Below are 19,350 nucleotides of genomic sequence, written 5' to 3'. Positions count from 1 at the left end.
ATAATGAGGACACTGAGGCAGACAGGTTAATTAACTTGCATGGTCAAACAAGAATACATGTCAGAGCTGAGATTCAAACTCAGGACTGTCTGATTCCCAAGCCCGTGCTTTTTGTTGTGAATAGCTTTTATTCTTTTAGAAAATGTTCTGTTAAAAATTATTTTAAGAAAAGTAATACATTTTCATTGTACAAAATTAAAATGCTATTGAAGTGAAAATTTCCTCTCCTGTCTCCCCTATCCTACTTTCCAGAGGTAACTACTGCTATAAGTTTGGTTGACAAGTATAAAATAATAAATAAATTTGTGTGAATGTGTATAAATATCTCTGGAAGGAAATCACTGACACTGATTGTTCATGGGGAGGTGAACTGGGGAACAGAGGAGTAGGAGCAAAAATTTTCACTATGTATTCTTTCATGCTTTTTGAATTTTAAATTGTATAAATTAAAATTTAAACCTCTCTGCCCGGATGGCGTGGCTCAGCGGTTGAGTGTCAACCTATGATCCAGGAGATAGAGGTTCGATTCCCAGTCAGGGCACAGGCCCAGGTTTCAGGCTCAATACCCAGTGGGGGGGCGTGCAGGAGGCAATCGATTAATGACTCTCTCATCATTGATGTTTCTACCTCTCTCCCCCTTCTCCCTTCCTCTCTCTGAAATCTAATAAAGATATATTTTTTTTAAATATAAACCTCTTGAAAAAAGTTAAATTAAAAATAAAGGGGAAAGTCTGTATATTGCTTTTCTATACAAGTATACGTATGTACACATGCATTTTTTAAAAATTAAAATGGAACTATCCCTATATATTACTCTATACACTTATTTTTTTCACTTAAGAATTTACTTTGGATATTTCTCCATGTCAATAGATATTAAACTCATTCCTTTTTAACAGCTGCATGGTATTCTATTCTATAGATATACCATAATTTATTTACCCAACCCTAACTGATGAAAATGTTTCCAATTACTTACTATTATAAACAATGATGTGAACATTTCTCTTTCTACACCTGTGCAAATATTTCTGTAAAATAAATTCCTAAAAATTGAATCACAAAAGGTATATATAAAACTAATGCTCTCTTATGCCTGCCAGCGATTCTGACTCACTGACTTGCTGGAATTTCTAGAACTTATACAAGATTTTTCTCAGGATTGCCAATTAGATTCTAGACCTCTCCCCTACCTACCCATAAACACAACCATGGTTCTCTGAACTAAGCAATGATATCTGATAATATCTGGGTATTTCCCCAAGTGCAGTCCCTCCTCAACCCGTATTCCAGACCCAGGACCCAATTCCATGCCCTGTGTTAGTGGCATGTTGCCACCAACAGTCCCAGTATCAGTGCTCATTCTTCCCACCTCACCTGCCATTAGACATCAATAGGGCCAGCGGGCCCTCATTCCCATCAACGTCCAAGTCTGGCGAGTCATCATCTGAGTCATTCAAGCAGGTACCAGTGATGTTGAACTGCAGGAGGAGGAGGCTCAGTTGTCACCTGTCTGGGTCTCCCATGTGAATCAGGATGGCCAGTTCCTTCCAGTTTCACTGGTTTAGTTCACTGTCAAAACCACCTGAACGAAGGCCTTCTGCTACACTGTCCCACTCCCCCCACTGCACCCCAAATGATCAGAGGAGTAGGAGGTTGAGAATGTATGGCTGGCTCAGGGGGAACCCTATCAATCTTATGACATGTTCCCTAAAAAGAGAGCACTTTCACGTGCCCATAAAAGGCACCACAATCTTAAAGCAAGGTGCAGCCCTGGAGGATAGCTTTTCTCAAGGATCTGTTTAGGACTCCAATCTGACACTCATATAACATGTTCTCAAATGTCATTCCCATCCCAGCATTTCAAGATTCGGCTCACGTCATGTTTTCGGAGAAGACCTCCTGACCATTGCCCCTACCCTGATAGAATCATCCCCGTGTCTCAGGGTCCCACACACACCCGATTGTGGCACCCACAAAACTTTTTTGAACTCATTTGTTTTTATGCCTATCTTTCTCACTAGCCTGTCAGCCTCTTGAAGGTTACATCTATAGCACCTATCACAGTGCCCAGCATAGACAAGGTCTCAATAAATGCCTATTAAATAAGTGGGACTGGTAGCCAAACACCAGGGGCCCTAAGGGAGGTGGGAGAATAGGATAGCCTGTCCTTTACATACCCAGCTCTTCCAAGGGACCCAAAAGGGTTGGGCTGAACCCATGGGCCAGCACCCACCTGTGCTTTCTGGGAAGAGCCTGTCTTCAGTGCCTGATGATTGTGTATGTCCATGAGATTATAGCTCAATTGGCCAGCAGGCCCCAAGGCTGAGCTCTCCTTGCCCTTTCGCTCTGCCTTCTTGAAGAGTTCCTTGGGCTTCAGGCCTTTCTTCTTTGAACCACTTTTGGAGGACAGTGACAGCCTGGACATGGCTATTGAAGTGGAATGGGCTGGCCTGGTTAAGGGAGTGGAGCCGGCTGGGAAGATCCTCTGCATCCCAAAGATATTGCTCGTCTTCCCAACCTTCTGTTGGAAGATATCCTACAAGAGTGTTAGTACACAAGGGGGTTAGAGCTTACTCAAGGGTTCTCTCTGCTAAGAGCAGAGGTGTGTTCATGGCACTGGCAGTACTGCCATGGAAGTGGCTTACAGATGCTCCACATATGCATACCTTAGTTTTTGCCCAATGAGTCATCAAGAATTCACTGGGTGGCATTTCTTTACCTGGCCACTGACCAATAAGAAGACGAGCAGAGGAAAAGCCCAGCGTTATTGTCAAAAGTGGAGAGAAAAGACTCCAAGAGCAGCTGACAAAATAATTGAGTACTAAACTGTATGGTTCCAACTCTAAGGACTGCAGGATTTAAGAGGTTCTAGTCTGAATTCTGCTACTAGCTAACTCTGTGGCCTCAGATAAGTGATCTGACCACTCTGGGGCTCTGTGTACTCAGCTGTAAAATTAAAGAATTAGACTAGATAGGTGGTTTTCAAAAATGTTCTGTGGCTCCTTTGAGCTTCATGGGAGGAACCCTAGGGACTAGAGGGAGGAGGAAGGCAAACAAGAGGAACAAGTGGAGCTCTAAGCCTCTCGCCTTCATCCTACTCATATAAGGTATGCTCTGACTGGTTGTATATATTGGACTTCCATTTAAAGTATTTGAAAGCCAATGGATCAGATATGATCCATCACTACATCCTCTTCTAACCACTCCAAAGTTCTGTGTATACAAAATTGATTTAAGTGGGAAGAGCTGGAAAAGGGGTAGGCCTTTTCTTTAAACCTGAAGGATTCCGACAAAACGGAGTGAAGGAAAATGAGGTAGGAGGTGGACGATGTCAGCTATGCTGTGGGCAGTGAAACATGCTGTCAGCGGTGAGGCTAGAAGCCCAACTTCCCAATAGCTCACTCTGACCACCCTTCAGCATGGATTTAGTGCTAAATGGAACTTTACCGCTTCTGAGCTAAAGGAAAATTTAAACTTCCTCAAGTCCAATTCTCCTCTGGTGCCTCTGCTACTTCACCAGCCCACACTGAGTTCTCTCTTTGATGCAAAGTCTATTAATAACAATGGTTCACATTTATTGAGTACTTACTCTGCCAGGCACTGTGCAAGGGCTCTATGCATTAGCTCTTAATTCTAACAAAACTCTGAAAAGGTGGAGTTATCTCCACTTTACAGATAAGGATACTGAGGCTCTGAAAGGCTTGCAAGTGACAGAGCAGGAACCAGAACCCAAGTTTCTCTGCGTCTCTTACCACTACACCTTACTGCCTCGTGGTATATGCCACACCTGTTGAAACATGGCTTTGTAATCATCTTCAACCCGGGAGAACTGTCATTTTGTAGAATGCAGAGACTGAGTCAAAATATTAATAACAACAATAACTACTACTATGACCTCCACCACCCAATACCACATGATCCATCATCAGAATTTATTGAGCACCAAGCACTATGCTTAATGCTCAAACTGTATTACCTTATTTTATCCTTTTAACAACCCCTGAGTAGGTATAATTATCCCTTTAGAGATGAGGAAATGAGGCTTAGACAGGTTAACTTTGCCTAGGGTCCCCTACTAGACTGTGAGTTCTTTGTGGGCAGGCATTGTATTACGTATCCTAAGCACCTAGCCCAATGTGTGGCACACGTGAGGAACATAATATAATTATTTGAATGAATGAATAAATGGAGTCCTTGGTGGGGCCTTTCTCACCCTTCCCCTAAGCTCTTATACCAACTGCAGAGGCCTGACCTGTGACTTGAGCCTTGAGCCCTTCCCAAATGCCTCCCCTGCTCCCATGCTTCTTACTTCCACCAGGCGGATCTCCCTAGCCAGATCTTTAATGAGCTGTACAGTCCGCACTGTGTCCGGGATCTCCTCCTTGTGTTCTGGCAGAGCCTGTCAAACAAAAAGCATGAGGAATAGGCCCACACATAAATGAACAACTGATTTTCAACAAAGGTACCAAGGCAATTCAAGAGAAAGTGTAGTAACAAATGGTTCTGGACTGATTAGATATCCATATGCCCAAAAAGAACCTTAATTCATATCCTGCACCACACACACAGACACACATACAAACTCAAAATGGATCACATACCTAAATGTAACATCTAAAACTATAAACCATTTAGAAAAAAGCAGGACAAAATCTTTATGACTTTAGGTTAGGCAAAGATTTCTTAGGACACAAGAAGCATGAACCATAAAAGAAAAAACTGATAAACTGGACTTAATAAAAAAAAGAAAAACAGCTCTTAGAAAAACACTGTTAAGACAAACCACGGACTCAGAGAAAATATTTGCAAAACATATATCTGATAAAGGACAGTGTCAAGATGTGTGAGGAACTCAGCAGGCGGCTTAGGCCATACCCCTTAAAAAGTCAAGGACCTCTGGGAGATTCCTGGGAACATTCCTGCCTCCCCACTTGTGAAGACAGAACTGAGTGCTGAGTAGTTACAGGCCCACAGCTAGCTCAACAGCAACCCAGAGAGAGAGAGAGCTGTTGGTTGTCTCTCTTAATTCCTTTGCAATCTTTTTGAGTCCTAGAGATTTACATGTTTATGTAGCCAGATCTCTCAAGCTTTTCCTTTGCAATTTCTTCCATCAGTTTTCACTTCACTTCGGCATCCAGAGGATTAATAAAAATTCCTCAGCATTTACTTCTTGTTTCCCATGGTTTCATTCTTTTTTCCTTCAACTCTTTTAATCCATCTGGAATTTATTTTGATGGCCGGGCAGGGGTCAGGGCCTAGAACCCATATGACCAGCCAGATAACCATAACAGCTTCCTCCTCCCAGCCCAGGGGCTCTGGAAAGGTGAGGGAGCAAGCAAGTGCCTCTCATGGAAGTTGTCTGCACTTCACAAAAGACTTCTTCCATAAGCATGGCTCCTCATATCTGTGTCCTACTCTCCTTCAGCTCCCTTTGGCCACACTATTTGGGGCCATCCTTTGGTCCCTGGGGCTATCCTGGCCCAAGGCATAAGTGCTTAGGACCCATCCACTTCCTTCCCTTTTCGTGTTTCTGGGACAGAGTTACTCTAAAGTTCACTTCATGGGGGGCAGGAGGGTCAGGGATGAAATTCAAGACAGCCACACCTAAAGGTTGTAAAGAAACAGAATCACAGGCTAAGGCCCAGGCATTGTAGATGTGTCTAGGGAGCAAGAGAAGGTACAAAACATGAAATCCAAGGGTATCTGAGGGGAAGGTTGGCAAAAGGAAATGGGGAGACTGTGCAAGTTAAGCCTACAATGGCTAAAAGTCTCCTTAGCCCACTGTATGCAGGGGAAGATATTTATAAAAAGTATCAGAAGCATAAAAGAATATATTGATAGGTCATCTCTTTTTTTGCATTTCTTAAAATTGCTTTTTTAAAAATTCAACATTTTGAGTACATAATCCATTCACAAAATTAAAAAAATCAAACAATATAAAAATACATATATTGAAAAGCCTCATCAGCCCCATTAGGACATCAATTCCATCAGGCCACCCCCATATGTCACTTTTATTCATTTCTTCTGCATCCCTCCAGATTGTGTCTTCAGGCAAATATAAACACAGACAAATATAATTGTTTTTCCCATTTTTACACGTAAGATAGCACTCTATACACACAGTTCTACACCTTTACTTGAAAAATTCTAGAGATCTTTCCAAGTCAGTACATAGACAGCTTACTGAATGTCTTTTATAGCTATTTAATATTCAACTGGATGGATATTGATATATTTCTAAAAAGCCATTTTGGCAGTATGCATCAAGAGTCTTACATCTTTTTTCATATACTTTGGTCAAGTAATTGCTCTTCTAGGAATCTATCCTGAAGAAACAATCAAGAGATGAGGGACAAAAACTAATGCAAACATATTCACTGCATGATTTTCTATAAATACTCCCCAAATAAATGAATAAATAAAAAGGAAGCAACAATAAACAAGTGGTTAGGTAAGGATGATACATCCCTGCAAAAGAGTATCATGTAACTATTAAATGTTTATGGAGAACTTTGGTGACACAGGAAAATTAAGATAAGCCAACCAATTCAGATACAAAATAGTATGTACAGGGTAATAGCAATTATGTTTTTTAAATGCATATAAGATAGATCAGCCCCGGTCGTGGCTCAGTGGTTGAGCGTCAACCTAGGATCCAGGAGATCAGGGTTCGATTCCTGGTCAGGGCACATGCCCGGGTTGCGGGCTGTAGCCGATCAATGACTCTCTCATCATTGATGTTTCTACCTCTCTCTCTGCCTCTCCCTTCCTCTTTCTGAAATCAATAAAGATATATTTAAGAAAAAAAGAGAAAGATCAGAAGAAAATCTACCCAAATGTTAAAGTTAATTTCCTCTGAGTATTAAAATTACAGGTATTATTTTTCCTTCTTCATACTCTTCTATATATTTTTTAATTCTCTAGAGTAGGCATGTATTACTTTTTATAATCAGAAAGAAAAGTTTGATAACATAATCCAAACAGTCCTAGCCCAGTCCTCTAATGCCAGGAGCCCACAAGCCTCCCTGGTCTCTTCCACTTCCCCAAAGCATCTATCCAAAGCCAGTCCCTATGGAGGGTAGAACTCTAGAGGAGGTAGAGAAATAAGTATATTTACTTCTTTCCTTGTCCAGGCTCTAAAGGCCAAGTTCAGAGCTTTGCCACCATGGACCAGGTAGGAGGCAGGGTGTCTCCTGTTCTCTCGCAAACCTAAAGGGTAAAGGAGGAAGGCAGAGTGTGAACAAAGCCATATGGGGAAGTGAAGGGCTTGTTACTTTTTTCAGGGAACCAGAGAAAATGCTCAAGGTTCTAAATGTAACTCCAGATCTCAGTCCTTATAATAGTGTTCATTTAATGAGTACCTACTACATGCTAGCATTTGACATCTACATTCTCATTTAATCTTTATACCCAACCCTGTAAGCCAAGTATCACTATTCTTCATATTATGGTTCAGAAAACTGAGGCTCACAGAGGTAAAGAGACTTAACCAAGGGCATACAACTAGTAAATTGCCAAAGTCAAGACTGAAATCATGTCTGTCTGAATCTAAAACCTGTGCTTCTCTCACCACACTACTCTCCCTCTTGGATTTCAAAACGCAACACTCAGGCCCGGCCGGGCGTGGCTCAGCAGTTGGGCATCAACCTAGGATCCAGGAGATCGAGGTTGGATTCCCGGTCAGGGTACATGCCTGGGTTGCAGGCTCGCAGCCGATCACTGACGACTATCTCATCATTGATGTTTCAACTCTCTCTCTTCCTCTCTCTAAAATCATTAAAGTTATATTTAAAAAACAAAAACAAAAAAAACAAAACAAAAATGCAACACTCAGGAGGACCATGACTGCCCCTGCTCTACACAGATCTGAAGGACCATTTAATGCCCTTTTCCTGAGTTACTCTAGGGGGAGGTTATGACAAACAGCCAGATTTACTTAGGCTCAATAAAGAATTTTCTACTAAACTGAGCTTTTCAGAACAAGTAATAAGCAGTTAGTCATCTACCCTCTGATTGAACACTTAAGTGTCAGTCTGTCTAGGTGGTAGAGTAAGGACTTGAGGTATTGAGTAGGAAACTACTCATTGGTCTCTGAGGTTCTTTGTAACTGATTCCTTCTGGCCAAGTCACCTTGAAGAATCTCAGGTTTGATCAAGGGAGCCACTTTATTTCAGAGCAGAGCAGGAAAGAGGAAACCCAGCAGGTTAGCTTCCACCTGGGCTGAGACTCGGAACCAACATAATGATGCCAGGATAGGACAGGGCCTTGTCCCCATGAAGTAGAGTCTCTCAGGAAACTCTGAGATTATCCAGACTGAGTTTCTTACTTTAATTGGTAGGAAATACGGATAATTTCACTATTATCCAATTTTCTCAGCCACCTTTGATAAATAAAAAAATTTAAATCCATGCTCTACCCTACATTATGTTTAGTAAAAAAGCCAATCACAAAAGATCACATACTGTATGAATCCAGTTTTATAACATTCTTGAAATCACAAAATTATAGAGATGGAAAACAGATCAGTGGTTTCCAGAAGTTATAGATAGTGCAGGGAAGAGGGTGGGTTGAGACTGCACATGGGTAGCACCAGGGAGATCTCTGTGGTGATGGAATAGTACTGTATCTTGATTGAGGTGACTGTTACATGCATACATGCACACACACACATGCTCAGGGGATCAAGGTAAAAGGGACAGTTGGCAAAGGGCTTCATACCTCGAAAGATGTCCAGGATGTGCTTTCCCACATACCAACAGATGGTCTCAAAGTTGGGGAACTTGAAGAGGTCTGCTGTGCTCAGCCGCTTTTCAATCTCATAGGCTCTGGAGGAAATTAGGCAAAGCAACAGTGATAGGGATCCTGTTTACCGAGTACCTACTATGTATCAGCTACTGTTCTAAATGCTTTATATCCATTATCTCTAATCCTCAAAACTATCCTCTAAGACCCTACTTTATAGGTTAGGAAACATGGGCTCAAAGGTTATATGATTTGCCCTAGCCAGGTGGTTCAGATGATTGGAGCATTGTCTTATAATACCAAAAGGTTGTGGGTTTGATTCCTGATCAGGGCATATAGCTAGGTTGCAGGTTCAATCCCTGGTCAGAGTGTGTTTCTCTCTCACATCAATGTCTGTCTGTCTGTCTGTCTGTCTGTCCCTCCCTCCCTCTTTCTCCAAAATCAATAAACATATCCTCGCATGAGGATAAAAAAAGTCACATAACTACTAAGTGAGGAGAGGTATTCATCCTTAGACTGAACAGCACCAGGAACCAATATCCATTCCTTTCTGATCATCTTGCCTTCTTCGATGCTGCACTCCTCACTATACGGGAGGACTCAAAGACTCTAGCAATTGGAAATGGCCAACTTGGGATCACCACAGCCTCAGGACTCACTTGAGCTGCATTTCTATGTTAAGGCTGTGTAAGAAGTTTCCTCCAAAGGCAAGGCAGTCCACAGGGGTCAGCACAGCATGGATCCATCCTGCAGTGCAATAAGGCACAATCAGAGCTAGAAGACATCTCCACTCCCCACTCAGCTCAAACACAACTCCTTAGAGCAGTCAGCTTGGCAGTGACTCAGAATATTCTAAGTTCCTCTGATTCTGAACATTTTAGGTTCCTCCATTCTCCCAATACCCATCCTGGGAAAGTCTGCTATAATTATAACCCTGAACTGGAACAACCTATGGGGTTAATAAACTCCTACTTCCCTCCTTTCTAACTTCAAAATCTCTGTTGCCTTACCCATCCTCTCTCTTATCTCTAAGAAGGGCATCACCTCCTTACCATGACTATCCCTTCTAACTCTGCCCTAGATAAAACAAAGAGTGTTTTGGTGTTGGACAGGTCTGGGTTCAAGTTCTGCCATTTCTAGCTAAATGTCCATTTCACAGGTTGGTTGTAAAGCACGCACCTAAGCTAGAACTCTATTCCCCTTGCCCTTAACACTATACCACCTTCTGAAACCTAATTCTTCTCCTTAAATCTCTCTCATATTCATCTCCCCTTCTCCATCCATCCATCCATCCTACCAATACTTTGATCAGATCCCTCATCTCTCACCTAGGCCACTTACCACAGCCTCTAAACTGGCTCCTCTATACCAGCAGTTTTTAAGGTATGGTCCAGGGAATCCTGGGGACTCTTTGAGAGCATATCCAAGGTCAAAATTATGCTCATGATAACACTAAGATGTGATTTGTCTTTTTCACCTTCATTCTCTTGGAGTGTACAGTGGAATTTTCCAAAGGGTATATGACGTGATATCACAACATGCAGTAGATTTAAGAATCCAGTTGTTTTCTATTAGCCCAAGCATTCAAAAGATTTGAAAAAATGTAAATATCAATCTTCTCATTAAATATTTTTTGGTTTGAAAATAATTATTTTTCATAAAAATTGTTATGCTAATATGAGCTTATTACTATTATTTCCCAATGGACTAATAAATATTTTTACATTTTGTTTTAATTTATAATATGATAAATTATTAATATAAACCAAAAAGTAAGGGCTCTTTTGGGTCCTCAATAATATTTAAGAGTATAAAAGGGGTCCTGAGTCCAAAGTGTTTGCAAACTACTGCTCTACACCAATCTCAACCTCAGAAGTCTATCCTTCAGAACCCAACCCAAAGTGATATAACTAAAATACAAATCTGCCTATGCCATCCCCTGCTCAAAATTCCTTAATGAAATGTCCCTCTAAAGAAGAATGAATAAACTGCTGTACACTCATACAACAGAGCACTGGAAAGCAAGTAAAATAAATTAATTTCAGCTACATGATTCAACATGGATCTCACAATCATAAATGTTCGAAGAAAAAAGCAAGTTAAGAAGAATATATCTCTAATATGATGATTCCATTAATAAAACATTCAAAAACATGTAAAACAATATCACATATTGCTTAATGAAGCATCTTATATAATAAAAGGATCTAAATGGATAAGAATAATAATCACCAACTTCAGGACAATGGCTAGATCTGAGAGGGAAAGAGGTGAATGTAATTGAGGAGCATATACAGGAGGCTTCAAATATATTTATAATAATTACTCAACATGGGAGCACCTAAATATGTAAAGCAGCCTGGTCAGGCATGGCTCAGCGGTTGAGCATCGACCTAGGATCCAGGAGATTGCAGTTCAATTCCTGGTCAGGGCACATGCCCGGGTTGTGGGCTCGATTCCCAGTTGGGGGTGTGCAGGAGGAAACCGATCAATGACAACTCTCTCATCACTGATATTTGTCTCTCTGTCTCTCTCCCTTCCTCTCTCTCTCTGAAATCAATAAAGATATATAAAAACTAAATAAAGCAGCCATGACCTTATTTTAAATAAGTAAGTAAATAAATAAATAAATAAAGCAGCCATGACCTTATTTTAAATAAGTAAGTAAGTAAGTAAATAAATAAATAAATAAATAAATAAATAAGAAAGAAAGAAAGAAAGTAAGTAAGTAAAGCAAATCTTGATGGATATTAAAGGAGAGATTGATAGTAATACAGTCATAGTAGGGGATTTTAACACCCCATTGACATCAATGGATAGCTCTTCCGGACAGAAAATCAACAAAGAAATGGGTGCCTTAAATGCCACACTAGATCAGATGGATTTAATTGCTATCTTCAGAGCATTTCACTCCAAAAAAGCAGAATATACATTCATTTCAAGTGCACATGGAACATTTTCTAGAACAGACCACATGATAGGACACAAAATAAGTCTCAATAAATTTAAGAGGACTGAAATCATATCAAGCATCTTCTCTGACCATAATGGTATAAACCTAGACATCAATCACAAGAAAAAAACTGAAAAACACACAAAGACATGGAGGGTAAAAACATGTTACTAAACCATGAATAAGGTAACAATGAGATCAAGGAAGAAATCGAAAGATACCTTGAAGCAAATGAAAATGAGAACCCAACAGCCCCAAACCTACAGGACACAGCAAAAGCAGTCCTAAGAAGGAAATACAGAGCATTACAGGCCTATCTCAAGAAACAAGAAAAATCTCAAACAATTTAACTTTACACTTAAAGGAACTTGAAAAAGAACAACACAGAAAGCCCAAAGTGAGCAGAAGGAAGGAAATAATAAAGATCAGAACAGAAATAAACGAAACAGAGTCTAAAAAAAATACAAAAGATCAATGAAACAAAGAGCTGGTTCTTAGAAAAGATAAACAAGATTGACAAACCTTTAACCAAACACATCAAGAAAAAAAAGAGAGAAGACCCAAATAATAAAATCAAAAATGAAAGAGGAGAAGTAGCAACTGACAGGAAAGAAATACAAAGGACTGTAACAAAATATTATGAACAACTATATGCCAACAAATTGGACGATCTGGAAGAAATGCACAAATTCCTAGAAACATAATCCTCCAAAGTTCAATCAGAAAGAATCAGAGAACCTGAATAGACAGACTATAACTAGTGAAATTGAAGCAGTAATAAAAAAAAACCTCCCAACAAACAAAAGTCCTAGACTAAATGGCTTCACAGGACAATTTTTACCAAACATTCAAAAAACTAACACCTATCCTTCTCAAACTATTCCAAAAAATTCAAGAGGAGGGAGAACTCCCAAGTTCACTTTACAAGGCCAGCATTATCCGAATTCCAATATCAGATAAAGACACTACAAATAAAGAAAATTAAAGGCCAATATCCCTGATGAACATAGATGCTAAAATCCTCAACAAAATATTAGCAAGCCAGATCCAGCAATACATTAAAAAGCTCATACACCATGATCCAGTGGGATTTATTCTGGGGATGCAAGGTTGGTACGGTATCTGCAAATCAATAAACATGATAATCACATAAACAAATTGAAGGATAAAAATCACATGATCATATCAATAGATGGAGAAAAAATATTTGATAAAATCCAGCACTTACTTATGATAAAAACTCTCAGTAAAGTGAGAAGAGAGGAAATTATCTCAATGTAATAAGGGCCATATATGACAAACCCACAGCCAACATCATACGCAATGGGCAAAAACTAAAAGCATTTCCCTTAAGATCGGGAACAAGACACGGATGTCTGCTTTCACAACTCTTATTCAACATAGTACTGGAACTCCTAGCCACAGTGATCAGACAAGAAGAAGAAATAAAAAGCAATCAAATTGGAAAGGAAGAAGTGAAACTATCATTATTTGCAAATGACATGATATTATATATAGAGAACCCTAAAGATTCTGCAAAAAAACTACTAGAACTGATAAATGAATTCAGTAAAATAGCAGGATACAAAATAAATATCCAGAAATGAGCTGCATTTTTATACACCAATAATGAACTATCAGAAAGGGAAACTAAGAAATTAATCCCCTTTAAAATTGCATTAAAAAAATCAAATGCCTAGAAATCAATTTAACCAAGGATGTAAAAGGCCTGTACTTTGGAAATTACAAGGCACTGAAGAAAGAAATTAAAGAAGATACAAATAAGTGGAAGCACATACTGTGTTCATGGATAGGAACAATTAACATCATTAATATGTCCATACTACCCAAAGCAATCTATTGAGTCAAAGCAATTCCTATCAAGACACCAGTGGCATATTTCACAAACTAGAACAAATATTCCAAAATCTTATATGGAACCATAAAAGAACCTGAACAGCCACAGCAATCTTGAGAAAGAAGAACAAAGTTGGAGGAATCATGCTACCTGATATCGAACTATACTACAAAGCCACAATAATCAAAACAGCATGGTACTGGCCTAAAAACAGACATATAGATCAATGGAACAGAATAGAGAGCCCAGAAATAAACCTATGCCTTTATAGTCAATTAATATTTGCCATAAAGGTAAAAACATACAATGTGGTAAAGATAATCTATTCAATAAATAGTACTGGAAAAACTGGACAGGTATGAGCAAAAGAATGAAACTATACCACCTTCTTACACCATACACAAGAATGAACTCAAAATGGATTAAAGACTTAAATGTTAGTCTTGAAACCATAAAAATCCTAGAAGAAAACATAAGCTGTAAAATCTCGGACATTTCTTGTAGCAATATTTTATTAACCAATGTCATCCTACCAAATTCAATTAAAAAGTAAATTGAAAAAAACAAATATATTTGTAATAATTTATGTTTTTAGTTGTTATAAATACATAAATGTTCATTATATTATTCCTTATATCTTTTGGCATATTTGAAATAATTCATTTAAAATGAAATAAGCCCGGTCGGGCGTGGCTCAGTGGTTAAGCGTCGACCTAGGATCCAGGCAATTGGGGTTCGATTCCCGGTCAGGGGACATGCCCGGGTTGCGGGCTTGATCAATGACTCTCTCATCATTGATGTTTCTATCTCTCTCTCTCTCCCTCTCCTTTCCTCTCTGAAATCAATAAAGATATTTAAAAAATAAATAAAATAACATAAAAATAAAAATGAAATAAGCCGGGCCAGGTGTGGCTCAGCGGTTGAGTATTAACCTAGGATCCACGAGATCCCGGTTCCATTCCCAGGCAGGCCACGTGCCCAGGTTGTGGGCTCAATCCTTGGTCTGGGGAGTGCAGGAGGCAGCCAATCAATGACGACTCTCTCATCATTGATGTTTGTCTCTCTCCCTTATTCTCTCTGAAATCAATAAAGATATATTTTTTTAAATGAAATAAAACAAACTTATAATGGTTTCCAGTCACCTCAGGGGTAAGTTCAGCCTGCCTACTTTTTCAGCTTCATCTGCTTCCAGTGCTTGATCTTTAGGGTCAGGTATCCATAAACTGCTCCACACAGCCTTGCTTTCTTTGCTTATGCCTTTCCCTATGTCTTTCCTGCCTTTCTTTCCTTCATCAGTCCCTACTTACCCTTCAGGTATCACTCTTCTGAGAAGATTTTAACAAATCTCTGGCTAGACTAAGTGCTCTTCTCTGTGCTCCCAAAACTTCTGATGAATATCTCTATTATGGCTATGATGATAATACACTGAAATGGCCTACTGAACTTTTGTCCCTAGCACCAAGCCCAATGCTGGGGCAGACAGTAGACACTCAACTCCTGTGGAACTAAGTATTCTGCACCAGTTTGTGAAAATTTCTCCCAAGATGCAAACTAATCCAACTCAAATCTCTGATAAGAAAATTCAATTTACCAGTTACTAAGTGCTTAGTGTAGTAAAAGCATTATACCTGTGAATAGAAAACTATAAAAGAGAAAAGCAGATGGATGTGGGGGTGGGGGTGACTTGCCTCACCATATATTAAACATTCTACAAAACCAATGTAACCAAATCAGTATGATGTTGATATACACACAGACCTGTGCAATAGAAAAGAAAATCCAGAATTATACAATATAATGTTAAACAAAGATGTTAGAATTACATGACAAGAATTTTAAAGAAGTCATCATAAAACTGCTTCAGTGAACAATTACAAACATGCTTGAAACAAAAAAGAGAAATAGAAAGAGAAGATATAAATAAGAAACATGGAAATTTTGGAACCGAAACTTACTATAGCTGAAATAAATAATGCGATGGATGGACTCAACCACAGAATGGAGACAACTGAGAAGAGAATCAGAGAACTTGAAGATAGAATAGAAAGTACCCAATATGAACAAGAATGAGGAAACAGACTGACAGAAAGATAAACTTGGGGATCTAGGACTACAACAAAATATGTAACATTCATATAATCAAAGACCCAGAAGAAGAGAAATTAGAGTGTGTGGTTGAAAAAGTATTTAAAGAAATAATGGCTAAAGATATAAACCTATACATTCAAGAGGTTCAGTGAACACATACAATATAAACCCAAAGAAACCCATGCCAGACATTGCTGAAAACTAGATATGTGTATATATATACATATATGGAAAGTAGCAAGAAATGAGCATCATGGGAGAAAAACAATTTGAATGACACAGTACAAGAGTGGTTGACAGGGGCTGGGGGAGGGAGGAATGGGGAGTGACTGCTAATGAACACAGGGTTTCTTTCTAAAGTAATGAAAATTTCTAGTATTAGATAGCTGATGGTTGCACAACCTTGTGAATTTATTTATTTATTTATTTATTTATTTATTTATTTATTTATTTATCTTTATTGATTTCAGAGAGAGGAAAGGAGAGGGAGAGAGATAGAAACATCAATGATGAGAGAGTCATTGATCGAGCCCGCAACCCGGGCATGTGCCCTGACCGGGAATCGAACCCCAATCGCCTGGATCCCAGGTCGACGCTCAACCGCTGAGCCACGCCCGGCCGGGCTGAATATTTTTTTTAAAACTGAACTGTACCCTTGAACATGGTTAAGGTTTATGGTATGTGAATTATGTCTCATTTTTTAAAAAGCATATTCAACTAAATGAAAATACAACATATCAAAATATGTGACACAGCTAAATCAGTACTGAGGGGGAAATTTATAGCACTAAATGCTTACATCAGAAAACAGGAAAAGTCTGAAATCGATTATCTAAGCTCCTGTCTAAAGACTGGAAAAGGGAGAGCAAAATAAACCCAAAGCAAGCAGAAGGAATAAAAACAAAAATAAAAGTAGAAATCAGTGAAAATGAAAACAGAAAACAGAAAAAAAATCAGTGAAACAAGTGGTTTTTTTAAAGTTCAATAAAATTGATAAACCTCCATCAATATTCACACAGAATAAAAGAGAAGGCACAAAAAACTAGTATCAGGAAGGAAACAGGATTTCACTAGGGAATTGGAAGACATCAAAAGGATAATAGGGAAATACTATGAACAACTCTACACACACAGATTTCACAACTTAGATAAAATGGATCAATTCTCCTTAGCAGTATAATCAGAACTCACCCATTATGAAATAATTTGAATAGCCTAATAAAGTTTAAGAAAATTGAATGCTTATTGAAAACTTTCCCCAAAAGAAATCCCTAGGTCCATGAGATTGCACTAGAGAATTCTACCAAACATTTTGAGAAAATTTAACACTAATCAAGAAATCAAGAAAAAAATCTAAATAAATGGAGAGACTTACTGTGTTAATGGAAGACTCAACATAGTAAAGATGTCAACTTTTCCCAAAATGAGACAACTGGGAGGGCTTTTTCAAAATACAAACACTCAAAGCCCACCCAAGACCTACAAATTCATAATTCTAGGGGTGAAGCCTAGGCATATATTGTTTAGGAGAAAAAGCCCCACCCTCGCCCCAGATGATTCTGATTTATAACCTACAATGCCAGCCTCCCAGTCACCATCCCTAGAGTCATAGGGCTTAGAGTCCTGTTCTCTCTTTGTCCACAAAACTGCCATTAGCCCAGTGCAAAGAAGTCTATCAACCTCCTCCTGGGCCTCCCCACCATTAGCTTTCCCAAGCAACCATGCTGCACACTGGCTACCATGTGACTTTTCTTGAGGTCCAGTTCTGAGCACTTCAGCTGATTTGAAAGGGATATCCCAATAATCAGATTGACACATTTTGGGAAGGGGCTGGCTCTGGTGCCACAAGCTCTCTTCCTCTTTCTTCCCTCCTGAAACACTCCCAGAGGGGCCCAGGAAAGACCTGTGGGAATGAAAAGTGTCTGTCCTTGCTTCACAGAACACTTGTAGCACTTGTCCACCTGGTCCCCAAAGAACATCTCATCCTGGTTAGAGGAGCTGCTCCAGCACTCAAAGAGAGTCAGGTTGGCATTTGTTGGGCGGATCAGGTAGAAGATCTTCTCACCCTGAAACAAAAAGAGGTTGAAATGCCAAAAACATCAAGGTTTCCAAATAAGTAAGTCCTCAGGGGGTCACCAAAAAGATATTCTCTCTCCCATGCTTCAAGACCATGTAGTATGCCAGAATTCTTTCCCAAACCCATCCAAAAATCATTTTTATGTGGATTTGGAAAACTTCAAAAGGTGCTTTTTCAATTTTAAGCTTCTATAAGAGTAACAAAAATAATTTGGAAAGGGTATTTCAAACAAAATTGTTCAACTTAGCACAAATGTACACCAAAGGCTCCTATTTTTCATGCAATGCCAAATGAAAAATGGCCTCTACAGATGAAAAGATCAATACTGCTAAGCTTAGGAGAATTTAAGGCCACATTACCAATGAGAAGAAAATTGAATTTGCCTTTAAATGCCATTTACAGAGAGTATTCCTTCTCACACCTGCAATCAAAGCTAATAAAAGTTTAAAAGTCCAGTAATCGCCAAAGGACTTCTGAAAGATTTTATGTTAGGAGATTATCTGATTATCATTTTATTTCCTAATTATGTTATGCCTGAATAATCACCAGATAGATAATTTGGCAGAAAAGACACAAAATGCCACTAGCACAAAATTATCCTTAAAACACAGCTTTATTACTTCAACCAATATTTCATGATATATTTCAATGAAGAAAAGCAACAACAGTAGAAATTATCCAAAAAAATTATCCATTATACAATTAGAGATATTTGAATCAGATCTGAAGATTAAATAATAGCATTATATCAATATTAATTTCCTGATTTTGATAACTATACTGTAATGCCCTTGTGTTTAAGAAATACACACTGAATTATTATGAGATAAAGGGATACCATGTTTGCAACTACTCTCAATGGTTTCAGAAAAAACATATATATATAAAACCACTTTATTATGTTTGCTTTAGAGAAAGAAAGAATGCAATAAAATGGTAACCTTTGGAGAATCTGAGTGAAGGACACACAGAAATTGTTCCTGTTATTTTTGTATTTTTTCTATAAAAAGAAATTATTTAAAAATAGAAAAGTTAAATGTAACATTTGCATAATAGCTCTTTCATTTAAATGCTCCAATTTCTTCATGAGAAAATAATGGAAACAACTAGTTCAGGATTGGTGATCATGTGGACAAGAGCCCTATCCATTTTCTGCTCTTTCCCTGGCATTTCTGATAAGAAAACTAAATAGTATAAACAATGGTAGAAAACAATCAAAATTACTTTAAAAATTTGTTTTCTAGACCTAAAAAATCCTTTGTAGTTATTGACAATTGAAATACTAATTACAAAATTGTAACAACAACTAAAAGAAAAACTATCTATAAGAAGGCTGACATTAAAACAAAACTTCTCATACATGTTCTATCTTGATGGTGGTAGAAGTTATAAAACTATATATGTGTCAAAACTCATCAAACTATACACTTAAAACATTAATTTTATGGTACATAAATTATACCGGGGGGGGTTCTCAAGTTACCAGGAATTTCAGCAGTAAATATGGACATTTCCATATATCGTGGTAGTATATATTGGTTCAATTAAGATAGTAGTTGGAGAAAAGTTTAAGCATCTGCTGTATTAAAAAAAATATATTAAGCACCAACTGTAAAGTAGTTAGTT

General features: G+C 38.5%; 1 protein-coding gene across 5 annotated transcripts in view; it reads right to left on the bottom strand.

Annotated features, from left to right (window-relative positions):
• Window positions 1-19,350, bottom strand: part of PHF8 (PHD finger protein 8) — a 71,037-nt gene that overhangs the window by 26,656 nt on the left and 25,031 nt on the right. For 4 of the 5 annotated variants that reach the window (XM_081125690.1, XM_081125688.1, XM_081125689.1 and 1 more), the window contains exons 8-13: window positions 17,551-17,713; window positions 9,408-9,495; window positions 8,725-8,831; window positions 7,124-7,215; window positions 4,313-4,402; window positions 1,378-1,481 (exon numbers count right to left, since the gene is read on the bottom strand). In XM_081125690.1, the coding sequence (XP_080981816.1) occupies window positions 1,378-1,481; window positions 4,313-4,402; window positions 7,124-7,215; window positions 8,725-8,831; window positions 9,408-9,495; window positions 17,551-17,713 (644 nt within the window). Of the gene's footprint in view, window positions 1-1,377; window positions 1,482-2,236; window positions 2,540-4,312; window positions 4,403-7,123; window positions 7,216-8,724; window positions 8,832-9,407; window positions 9,496-17,550; window positions 17,714-19,350 lie in introns of all 5 variants that reach the window. The other variant, XM_081125692.1, reaches the window with a different exon arrangement.

This window comes from Miniopterus schreibersii (assembly GCF_964146895.1).
Source record: "Miniopterus schreibersii genome assembly, chromosome: X".
In the NCBI taxonomy this organism is placed as follows: domain Eukaryota; kingdom Metazoa; phylum Chordata; class Mammalia; order Chiroptera; family Miniopteridae; genus Miniopterus; species Miniopterus schreibersii.
The sequence above is the reverse complement of the archived record's forward strand: the minus strand, read 5'-3'. Positions and strand labels throughout refer to the sequence as shown.